The sequence below is a fragment of the Terrapene carolina genome, unplaced genomic scaffold (assembly GCF_002925995.2).
Source record: "Terrapene carolina triunguis isolate 2854851 unplaced genomic scaffold, T_m_triunguis-2.0 Scaffold167, whole genome shotgun sequence".
NCBI classification, from domain to species: Eukaryota; Metazoa; Chordata; order Testudines; family Emydidae; genus Terrapene; species Terrapene triunguis.
In genome coordinates this window covers 205644-218157 of record NW_020664518.1, presented here as the reverse complement: position 1 = coordinate 218157, position 12514 = coordinate 205644, and the positions used below count along the sequence as shown (strand labels likewise).

The window sequence follows — 12514 nt, the reverse complement described above, 5'->3', positions numbered from 1 at the left end:
CTGCACCCCCCGCTATTCCACCCCAGAGCTCCCCACACAGACAGACAACTGCACCCCCACCCTGACCTGCACCCCCCGCTATTCCACCCAAGCTCCCCACACAGACAACTGCACCCCCACCCTGACCTGCACCCCCTGCTATTCCACCACTGAGCTCCCCACACAGACAGACCAGTGCATCCCCGCCCTGACCTGCACCCCCCGCTATTCCACCCCAGAGCTCCCCACACAGACAGACCAGTGCACCCCCATCCTCACCCCACCATTATTCCACCCGAGCTCCCCAGACAGACCAGTGCATCCCGCCCTGATCTGCACCCCCTGCTATTCCACCCGAGTGCCCCAGACCAGTGCACCCCCACCCTGACCTGCACCCGCTGCTATTCCACCCCAGAGCTCCCCACAGACCAGTGCAGCCCCACCCTGACCTGCACCCCCCGCTATTCCACCCCAGAGCTCCCCACACAGACAGACCAGTGCACCCCCACCCTAACTACATTTGCAACTCCACAGAGTTTTGAAAAGTCAGATCTTGTACAACCTTTTTTTATCACCTAGCCCGCTCTTACCTCCCAGCCTGCTGCAGGACCACTCAGACCTCTTTAACCGCTTCTTGCTAGGACTCGCCAGGGTTAACATTTCGAATTAAGCAGATGGGAATATATAAGCAACAAGGGGCCTGGCGCATGTGCTATACACAAATGTACTTTCAAATTCATTCTGGGGAATGGACTAGATTTCATATAAACATTGTCTTTAACCACCCACTAACAATCCCTAAATGCAATTCCTGGATGAGAACATGAGCCAAGCCCACCAGAGCTTTGTGCTCATGTGAAAACGTGCAGTTGACTGTCAGCATTCCAAACAGCAGGGCTCTCTAGCACTGGGGTTGTGTTGAACATCCACTCAGCCACATTTCGTATGATGAGAAAGGTCTTCTTTCTTGTGCATACTGCCGCAGACAGAACTCCAGGCTGCTCCGTGTCCTTCTAGAGGGAGGAGAAATTTCTCCGTAGGTAGTTACAGGACAGCTCAGAAACTTGTCTCCAGGTTAAAGAGTACAAAGGAAACAGCCAGTGAGCATGCATGTTAATCCATTATTATTTATTAGCTGTACAGCAGTATATTCTCCTTCCCAGCTTTCAAACCCCATTACATATTTTATAACAGTTTTTTTTCTCATGTTGGCTTTCTAAAATAATGAAAAATATCACACAGTACAGCTAAGTACAAAAATGCATCAACCTAGAGTCTGATAGCTAAACTGATAGCTCTCTTAAAAGCGATACATAGAAGAAAAATTTGTTTGAAATCAGCAAGACTGAGGCTCTATAAAAAGCTTACATATTTTAACATGTGACAGTTCATATACAGGCATCATTTGTATTTCACATTATTCCTTTGCTGTCTTTTTATTAGAGATCCAAAATTTTATCATTACTGACCTAGTAAAATTTCCTGGCCCAGGTTTCCAGGGCTGCAGTGATCCACTTGCAAATCACCACTTCTGTCTTAACATAGGATTCATAAACACAAAACAACTACAAAGTAGAGCAAAGAAAATGTAGTTGTGAAGTTATAACTGAAAAGGTTAATTATACATGTTTTAAATGCCAGTTCCATGTGCTTTGAAACCAGATTTCATGGTTGGGCTTCCGTTGTTTTGCGACAATAGTCTGGGTACCTCTCTCTTCTACATGATTGGTTATCAACAACTTTTCCAACATTTACACTACCAATTCTCTTGTCACTTAATTTGCAAGTCATTAAAACATTGGGGTTTTCTTAATCTGCATTTTTTCATACCTCTTATTTAATGGAAAAAGATTAAAATGTAAAAAAAAAAAAAGTTATTTACAAGCTTGACCATTGCAGAAATGCTTTGCCCAGAGCAAAGCATAATGAGGACAGAAACCAGTTGGAGCATGCCAAAACTACCGTGTGTGGCCGACTCAGAGAACCGGAGCTAGTCAGTGGGGCAAAGCAAAACCAAAAGCATTTTAAAAGTCTAGAACCCTCCCCAGTCTGCATTTACAGTTAAAAACACTACTGGGAGAAGAAGGCTGGAGGACTTTGGGAACTCGAAGGGCAAGTCCAGAGTGGTGTACCACATACTCTAGTCAGGGCTTCCATTTTTCCACTTGTGTATTAAAACTTGTTACATGTAAACACTGTCCTTGGACCATCATTACAATGCAGTTCAGAGCAAAATGAATCGAGCATTTCACGGGGAAACCCTCAAGGACTCCAACATATATTCTAATGCTCCATGATCCTGTAACGCTAACATAAAACAGCAAGTTCTAGTTAAATCACATTCTAACATCATTTTGAAGTTTTATTTCCCAGTATGTTTGGTAAAATGGTCTAAAATGATGCATTTCCCAAAGCCAAGAAAAAAGGTAAAAGGAAAAAATAGATTTGAGCCGTTTAAACACAGCCCAGGCCAGTTCAGTCAGCAAGCTTGGCCTTTTCCTCCATCACCGGTCCATCATGCTCAGAATCATCTCAGGAGTGAGATCTCCATTGGGAGCTTCCACTACGGCAGGCTGAGCTTCCTCTTCTTCCCCTACTGTTTCTGCATCAGGTTCTTTCTTTACTTCAACTATAATGTTTTCAATTGCACCAGTGTTCTGGTCTTCAACCTGAATGATTGCTGCAGCTAGCAAGGAAAAAAGGGATATATCAGAACACAGGTTTCACAGGCAGGGGGTATGTTAAAATAGATACTCTTCAAAAGTGTTTTATATAGTTGCTTTCCATGCCAGACAGTTTATTACTGAAACTGAACATAGAATATTAACCATCTTTTCACAAATTCAATCCTTGTTTACCAATGATAATCAGGGCTCCAACATCTTAACAGCATTTATGTGCTGCCAGAATCCACTGCTAAGCACTTCTCATTGTTGCAATATCATTTGAATTAGTACCCCAATTTTTTAGTAGAGTCAAGGTCAGCCCTGGGTTTCAGCAGTGCTCACTGGCCTGGAGGTTTACTAATGGGGTGAACTGTAACTGTTTACAGCAGTGGTAAGAGGCTCAATGCCCTGCACGAGAAGGGGCATTCAGCACAAGTTCAGTGATCCATACCCCATAAATGGGAATTCACAAAGGCAATTTTCCAGGAACACAGGAGCCCAGCCTCTTCATGCCTGACCTCAAGAGGCACATGCTCCTCAGAATGGGGGGGGCCAAAAATATGAGACCTATCTCCCACTCATCCGCAAGTATCACAAGTTCCCTACACAGCTTCCCTGCAGCAGCCTCTACATGCAGTTGTGTTGCCAACACAAGTATCTGCTGTATGCTGACAGTTATGGGGCAACATATCTCCCCATGTAAGTATTCTCACACTTCTTATCAACCTGTCTGTACTGGGCTATCCTGATTATCACTTCAAAAGTTTTTTTTCCTCTTACTTAATTGGCCTCTCAGAGTTGGTAAGACAACTCCCACCTGTTCATGCTCTCTGTATGTGTGTATATATATATGTCCTCAATATATGTTCCATTCTATGCATCCGAAGAAGTGGGCTGTAGCCCACGAAAGCTTATGCTCAAATAAATTTGTTAGTCTAAGGTGCCACAAGTACTCCTGTTCTTTATAAAATACATTGTTTCATAGCAGAGTAACGAACAATACCGTATTGATTATATGGGTGTTCGCTGACTAAACATCTCCATTTGCTAACTGGTGTGATGCTGCAGTTGAATTCAAGACCAGAGTACAGTGTAAATGTTTAGACAGACAGGATTCAGTGCCTTGTGGCACAGCACTTTTGGCCTTGAGTACACAGGAGGACAGTAGGTGGCAGCCATTCCTTGAAGAGGGGAACAGACTCACCCTTCAAGTGTGATTTATATGAATATTTTTCTTGGATTCTGTACAACCCTCTACTGGGCTTTAGTCTTACAACATCACCCCTTTGGGCAAGGACCATGTCTACCTATGTTCATATAGCACCTAGCACCGAGAGATGCTCATTGTACTACCATAATGAACAATGTAATGAAAGTAAACACTAGTTTTTAGCGTATGATCTGGGCTGCTTCGTAAACTTGATTATTATTGTTGTTACAAATTTTTAGTGGTTAATTCGCCAGAGCACCTGGAAGCAATTTACACAGATTGGAAGCATGTTAACCTGCGAAGAAAAGATAACTATCCTCCCCTCCTTTCACAGAACTGCCTCCGATCGATTAGCTCCATAACTCTGTCAGGAAATGCCTACATCAAAAGGAGTCTTGCATTGAGTCCTGCAGGCAGGATCTCAACCACACTAAAGTGCCTCAGTAAAATGATACAGAGAGAGAGCGAGCATATTTTAAAAAGTACTCAGTTCCATGTTAAGGGCTTTTCCTTCACCCTCCCCTGGTTCTTGTCACACAGACAAAAAGCAGAAGACAGAAGTCCTAAGTGCAGGCAATGCAATGTTTATTGGGGTTAATCAAGTAAGCATATCCATAGCTTTGTATGCCACAGAACCTTCCCAGTGTCCCTGTTCCCCCTCCTCTTTCTTAGCAGGCATAATTATACCTGTAGTGTACACCCTTGGTCCTACCCCTTACCAATTTATGGTCATGTTCCATTTTGGAGGGTCTTGGGTCAGGGGGCTGCAGTACCACCTCTTTTGTATCCCATGGCTAGGGCCCTACCAAATTCATGGCCATGAAAAACGCACCATGGACTGTGAAATCTGGACTTTTGTGGGCTTTTACCCTATACTATACAGATTTCTCAAATTGTGGGCCCTGACCCCAAAAGACAGTTGCAGTGGGGTCACTAGGTTATTTTAGGGGGGTTACAGTATTGCCACCCTTACTTCTGCACGGTCTTCAGAACTTGGCAGCTGGAGAGCGGCAGCTGTTGGCTGGGCGCCCAGCTCTGAAGGGAGCGCCCTGTCAGCAGCAGTGCAGAGGTAAGGGTGGCAATACCGTACCAGTAAAACCCTTACTTCTGTGTTGCTGCCTTCAGAGCTGGGCGGCCAGAGAATGGTGGCTGCTGACTGAGGGCCCAGCTCTGCAGGCAGCAGTGCAGAAAGTAAGAGTGGCAATATCATATCATATCATGCCATCCTCCTTACTTCTGCACTGCTGCTGGCAGTGGCTCTGCCTTTGGAGCTGGGCTCCCGGCCAGCAGCCACTGCTCTCCAGCTGCCCAGCTCTGAAGGCACCACTGTCACCAACAGCAACACAGAAGTAAAGGTAGCAGTACTGCAACCACCCCTACAAAAACATTGTGACCCCCCGCTCCCACGACTCCTTTTTGGGACAGGACCCCTACAATTACAATACCAGGAAATTTCAGATTTAAATACAGTAACTCCTCACTTAAAGTCGTCCCGATTAATGTTGTTTCATTGTTACGTTGCTGATCAATTAGGGAACATGCTCGTTTAAAGTTGTGCAATGCTCCCTTCTAACGTCGGCCTGCTTTGTCCACTTCTTGCAGGAAGAGCAGCCCATTGCAGCTAGCTGGTGGGGGCTTGTAACCAGGGTGGACGGGCAGCCCCCCTGTCAGTTCCCCGTGCTGTAGCCACCCAGCAGACTATCAATTGCAGGCTATCATTTGCTGACAGTTCAGCTGTCCCTCCCCCCACTGCCATGTGCTGCCCCTGCCCTCTGCCTTGGAGCTGCTCCCAGAGACTCCTGCTTGCTGTGCGAGGGGGAAGGGGGGGGGGGTAATGTCAGGGTGTCCCCCCCCACCCCTGCTTACCCCTTCTCCATATAGAGCAGGGAGGGGACACGGACGGAGAGAGACAGAGAGCTTGGGGCAGCAGCTGCTGTCTCAACTTCCTGATCCACTTGAAAAGACAATGCACTTAAGAGTGGGTTAGCTTCCTTAAAGGGGCAGTGTGCATCTTTCTCTCTCTCTCTTTCCCACACACAAGGTGTGTGTCTGTCTCTGTCCGCTATGCTGTCTCCCCTCCCTCGTGTTCATGCTGCCTTGTGTGAGAGGCTACATTAACAACAATGTGTTAACCCTTGAGGGCTCAGCCGAGTGCTAGTTCATCATTTATCAGCAAGGCATTTCCTGGGAAATAGCTCTCCCTCTTCCACCCTCTAACTTCACCACCTCAACCAAGCTTCACAATCATCATAGCTGTGAACAGTATTAAATTGTTTGTTTAAAACATATACTGTGTGTAAATATATATATTATATATATTTTTTGTCTGGTGAAAAAAATTTCCCTGGAAACTAACCATTTACATTAATTCTTATGGGGAAATTGGATTCGCTTAACATCGTTTCGCTTAAAGTCGCATTTTTCAGGAACATAACTACAACGTTAAGCGAGGAGTTATTGTAGCTGAAATCATGAAATTTAAATAGAAAATTATTTTTAAAATCCTATGACCATGAAATTGACCAAAATGGACTGTGAATTGGGTACGGCCATACCCATGGGAGGGGTAAGGAGTGAGGTTGTGCTTTGGTCAGGGACAGGCATTTCTTCGGCTTTTAGTGTTTCTTATACCTTCCCCTCCATCGCCCTCGCCTCTCCCGACAGGTTGCTTGACCTTATCATAGAATCATAGAATATCAGGGTTGGAAGGGACCTCAGGAGGTCATCTAGTCCCACCCCCTGCTCAAAGCAGGTCTAATCCCCAACTAAATGATCCCAGTCAGGGCTTTGTCAAGCCTGCCCTTAAAAACCTCTAAGAAAGGAGATTCCACCATCTCCCTAGGTAACCCATTCCAGTGCTTCACCACCCTCCTAGTGAAAAAGTTTTTCCTAATATCCAACCTAAACCTCCTCCACCGCGACTTGAGACCATTACTCCTTGTTCTGTCATCTGGTACCACTGAGAACAGTCTAGATCCATCCTCTTTGGAACCCCCTTTCAGGTAGTTGAAAGCAGCTATCAAATCCCCCCTCATTCTTCTCTTCTGCAGACTAAATAATCCCAATTCCCTCAGCCTTTCCTCATAAATCATGTGCTCCAGACCCCTAATCATGTTTGTTGCCCTCCGCTGGACTCTCTCCAATTTTTCTACATCCTTCTTGTAGTTTGGGGTCCAAAACTGGACACAGTACTCCAGATGAGACTTCACCAATGCCGAATAGAGGGGAATGATCATGTCCCTTGATCTGCTGGTAATGCTCCTACTTATACAGCCCAAAATGCCGTTAGCCTTCTTGGCAACAAGGGCACACTGTAGACTCATATCCAGCTTCTCGTCCACTGTAACCCCTAGGTCCTTTTCTGCAGAACTGCTGCCTAGCCACTCGGTCCCTAGTCTGTAGCAGTGCATGGGATTCTTTCGTCCCAAGTGCAGGACTCTGCACTTGTCCTTGTTGAACTTCATCAGATTTCTTTTGGTCCAATCCTCTAATTTGTCTAGGTCCCTCTGTATCCTATCCCTACCCTGCAGCATATCTACCACTCCTCCTGGTTTAGTGTCATCTGCAAACTTGCTGAGGGTGTAATCCACACCCTTCTCCAGATCATTAATGAACATATTGAACAAAACCGGCCCCAGGACTGACCCTTGGGGCACTCCGCTTGATACCGGCTGCCAACTAGACACGGAGCCATTAGATCACCACCCATTGAGCCCGATGGTCTAGCCAGCTTTCTATCCACCTTATAGTCCATTCATCCAGCCTATACTACTTTAACTTGCTGGCAAGAATAGTGTGGGAGACCGTATCAAAAGCTTTGCTAAAGTTAAGGAATAACATGTCCACTGCTTTCCCCTCATCCACAGAGCCAGTTATCTCCTCATAGAAGGCAATTAGGTTAGTCAGGCATGACTTGCCCTTGGTGAATCCATGCTGACTGCTCCTGATCACTTTCCTCTCCTCTAAGTGCTTCAAAATTGATTCCTTGGGGACCTGCTCCATGATTTTTCCAGGGACTGAGGTGAGGCTGACTGGCCTGTAGTTCCCCGGATCCTCCCTCTTCCCTTTTTTAAAGATGGGCACTACAATAGCCTTTTTCAATCATCCGGGACCTCCCCTGATCGCCATGAGTTTTCAAAGATAATGGCCAATTATCTTGAGAGAGGAGGTGAGGCAGGACTGTCCTTCATGTGTACGTTCTGTGACAAAGTTCCTCCTCTACCTTGGTGGGTCCTGCGCTTATTGGCGGATTTGCTCGCCTCACAGATTCACCATGTGGGTCGGGAAACAGCCCAGAGACCTTCCTCTCTGGTAGAAGCCACAGTCCAGGTCAATTCCTCCTGTGTCTGATCAGGAGTTGCGAGGTTTGGGGGGAACCCGGGCCCGCCCTCTACTCCGGGTTCCAGCCCAGTGCCCTATGGACTGCAGCTGTCTAGAGAGCCTCCTGTTACAGCTGCGCGACAGCTACAACTCCCTGGGCTAGTTCCCCGTGGCCTCCTCCCAACACCTTCTTTATCCTCACCACAGGACCTTTCTCCTGGTGTTTGATAATGCTTGTACTCCTCAGTCTTCCAGCAATATGTCTTCTCACTCCCAGCTCCTCGCATGCATGCCACAAACTGAAGTGAGGTCCTTTTTAAACTCAGGTGCCCTGATTAGCCAGCCTGTCCTAATTGATTCTAGCAGTTTCTTAATTGGCTCCAGGTGTCTTAATTATCCTGCCTGTCTTAATTAGTTCTAGCAGGTTCCTGATTACTCTAGTGCAGTCCCTGCTCTAGTCACTCAGGGAACAGAAAACTACTCATCCAGTGACCAATATATTTGCCCTCTACCAGACTCCTGTACCCCACTGGTCTGGGTCTGTCACAGTTCGTATATTAAACTCCCACTCTACCCAGCTATACTTTAGCTCTGTCCCTTATCTCTTTTCACCCCATCTTGTTGTGGGCAGATGTAACACACAGTGTCTTTGTTCACACAAACAGTAACTCCTCACTTAAAGTCATCCTGGTTAACATTGTTTCGTTGCTGATCAATTAGGGAACATACTCGTTTAAAGTTGTGCAATGCTCCCTTCTAACGTCCCTGCTTTGTCCACTGCTTGCAGGAAGAGCAGCCCGTTGCAGCTAGCTGGTGGGGGCTTGGAACCAGGGTGGACCGGCAGCCCATCAACTCCCCACTCCCCTAAGTTCCCTGTGCAGCAGCTGCCCAGCAGCCTATCAATTGCCGGCAGTTCAGCTGTCCCTACCCCCCCTGCCATGTGCTGCTCCTGCCCTCTAGCTGCTCCCCGAGACTCCTGCTTGCTGTGTGGGGCGGGGGTGGGGGGCTAATGTCAGGGTGTCCCTCTCCCCCCTGCTCCTGCACCCTGCTTACCCCATCTTCCATAGAGCAGGGGGAACACATGACAGGGCTCAGGATGGAGGGAGCTTGCTGGCAGCAGCTGCGATCTCAGCAAGCTGATCTAATTAACAAGGCAGTGTACTTAAGAGTAAGGTCAGCGTACTTAAAGGGGAAATGCACATCTCTCTCTTTCACACACGGTATGTGTGTCTGTCTGCGATGCTGTCTCCCCTCCCTTGTGTTCGTGCTGCCTTGTAGAGTGTGAGTTAACCCTTGAGGGCTCAGCCAATTGCTAGTTCATCATTTAGCAGTAAGGCATTCCCTGGGAAATATCCCACCCTCTGACTCCTCCACCTCAACCAAGCTTCACAATTGTCATCACTGTGTACCAGTATTAAATTGTTTTTTTAAAACTTAGAGAGAGAGAGAGAGAGAGAGAGAGAGTGTGTGTGTGTGTGTCTGTGTGTGTAAAATATAGTCTTTTGTCTGGTGAAAAATTTTCCCCTGGAACCTAACCCCCTCATTTACATTAATTTTTATGGAGAAATTAGATTCGCTTAACATCGTTTTGCTTAAAGTTGCATTTTTCAGGAACATAACTACAACGTTAAGTGAGGAGTTACTGTATTAGTAAGAACATAAAAATACCAAAAGTCAAATGGGCAAAGACCCCAAATTCTATCTCAGCCAAATATACAGGCCTGAATATTACATTATCTTCACTATCACTCCTAACACCCCATTCATTCAAGTGGAATGAAAAGCCTTAGGAAGGTGCACAGAGACCCACATGAGGAGCTGCTCACACTGGATGCTACTCTGAAGGTCAGGCAGTAACTTACGCTGGGGTTGTTTTGGTTGGTTGGCTTTGCCTGGCGGCCTTCCTCTTCGTTTCTTAGCAGGAGGTGGTGCGGGAGCCACTGGCTCCACTTCCGGTTCAGCCTCAATTTCTACTGCTGTCTCCTCCTCATCTTCATTGTCATCCAGATCTGGTTCAGCATTTTCTTCTTTAAAAAACAGAAAGAAAACAGGATAAATCTTTGGTTTATGCAGGGACAAAACATCAACCCTGGCTTTCTACAAGGAGTAAGAACCAACCCTTCATCATTCTGAGCTGGAATCAGCTCCCCACCTCCACTCAAATGAAGGCAGCGAAGGCAAGTGAACCTGCTAGCGACAAGGAATTCATTAGAGGGATTTTCAATACTGAGTTATTCATCTTAGAAGGTTGGAAACTGAATCTCCCAGAAGAGGAAAAAGAAAACATGGCCCCATATCCAGTACCAGTGATTACCGGTATCATTGTGAAACATTTTAGAACTCAAGGGGAAGAAAGGAGCAGGACGTCTGGGAACAATTCAGTTGCCAAGAGATGGCACCAGAACCCTCACTATTGTTACCCTGCTTCATTAGGATAGAGGGGGCTCAGAGAGACAGGAAGTCTCCCTAGCCATCTCTGGGTGAGGAAGGATTATCCAACACAGTATATTCTCAGGGGTTTTGTCTGGTTTTAAGTGACTCATGATGGAGCCTCCACCTCTTCTCTTAGGAGACTACTCCAGCCTGACAAATCTCACTACTAGGAAATGATTTTCCAAACTTTTCTTGGAATAATTAATCTAATGGTTTTGATTTCTATCCCATTGGAGCATCCTGAACAATTCTACCTCCTCCTAAAGTTCCTCCCTTCAGATGCTTGCATTAGATAATATGGTCAACACCCTTTTAACCCCTGAAACTCCTATGCTCAAGCCCATCCTGCTGTGCAGAGTTGAAGGGAACAAGCTTCAGGAAAAGATGTGGTGAGAGTGAGGTTGTGTGGAGGGCAAAATGGCTGCGACCAACCTCTATGCAAGTGCCTCCCCTCTACAGAAGAATATACACAGCCCGTTGCATGTGTGGAAAAGGGGGTGTGGCCAGTGAAGAAGCCACACTAAGCAGCAAGCTTCCATTAAACCAATTGTGGGAAAAATGCAGTAAGAGCTGGGGCAAGTTAATGTCTGTAGAAGCACCCCTCCCCCAATCAGAAGGGTCCACAGAACAGCCCTGAACCAGTACAAATACTAGCCTGGCTGTGCTACGATGGCTACTGTTGGGTGAAGAATTCCTCCACAAGGCTGCCCAGAAGTCTTCTGGGCTCCACACTGCCACTGGTTCCACAGAGAGGGGGTGGTGGGGCCACTGCACAGATACCATGATGATTTTGCTCCCTTCTGTGACGTTTTGAATGGGAAGGGAAAATATAAACCTCAATCCATTGTATCTGGCTTTGGCTGTACTTCCTGTGTTGGTGTGCTGCCAGTGTTCAAGGCACCCAGTGCCACGTAACACCACAGAGCACACAAATATTCTAAATACAATCCTATCAGCACTGTAACGAGAGAAGCTATCATTATCCTGATTATGCTATGGACGTCCACAGCCCCAGGTGCACTGGCTTTATTGCCACCATATCACATTGCAAACTCAGGTTTTGCTAGGCTGTTTGTTCTCACCACATTCCGACTCTCCAAACATTTCCCTCCCATTGAGTATGTGTGCGCTGTGGTATTTTACCCCAGGGTTATTAGATCCCAGACTAATACCATCTGTAATTGGGGAGGGAAAGAGACACACTAGAACAATTAAACACATTTGATATTTTCTCTGTTTATCTGCCCAATTTCATCACAGCTTTCCTCATGGTAATTATGCATTACCAGTGGCACAAACATGTATAGCACTTAAACCTGCAGCTGAAAAAATGATCTTAAGAAATAGTCTTCATGCAGCATGAATTTCATTCTGGGTGACGTAACTTCTCTGTGCAGACTGGGCTAGGAACTCCTGCCCACGTGCTGTACATTTCACATTAGCGTATTACCTCTGTGCATTCTGACTCCTTGGAAAGTCCAGATACTTTGCATTCCATATGTCAGGAAGTATTTTCAGCCCCTTGTGAAACCTCTAAAAAGTATTCAGTACATAAGTCTTGGTTCAGCCACCACTCTTCTAGCAGAGATTTTTGGCCAGCCTACCCCACACAGCTCCTTCCAAACCTGGAGAGTGTGCACTACTGGACAAAATAAAATTCTTTATACAGCTGATAGTTTCTACCACAAGACTTCTCTTGTGGTAGTCTCTTCTCTTTGCCTCTAAGACATAACTTATCTTTTAAGGACTTGTGTTACTGTGAAACTTTACAATTGAGGTTTGCACAGTAAGCACTATTTTGACCCCACTTTTCTAACTTCCTGAAAAAGCCTTTTCCACCAGACATTTCTCATGCATGTTCTGTCAGGAAGATGACTTTTTCCCTTGGACATTAACTACATAAGCC

General features: G+C 46.1%; 1 protein-coding gene across 1 annotated transcript in view; it reads right to left on the bottom strand.

Annotated features, from left to right (window-relative positions):
- Positions 1-2235: 2235 nt before the first annotated feature.
- Positions 2236-12514, bottom strand: part of LOC112115753 (transcriptional repressor CTCF) — a 52226-nt gene continuing 41947 nt past the window's right edge. The window contains exons 10-11 of the mRNA XM_026653884.1: positions 10038-10202; positions 2236-2665 (exon numbers count right to left, since the gene is read on the bottom strand). Of these exons, the coding sequence (XP_026509669.1) occupies positions 2484-2665; positions 10038-10202 (347 nt within the window). The 3' untranslated portion in view covers positions 2236-2483. The remainder of the gene's footprint in view (positions 2666-10037; positions 10203-12514) is intronic.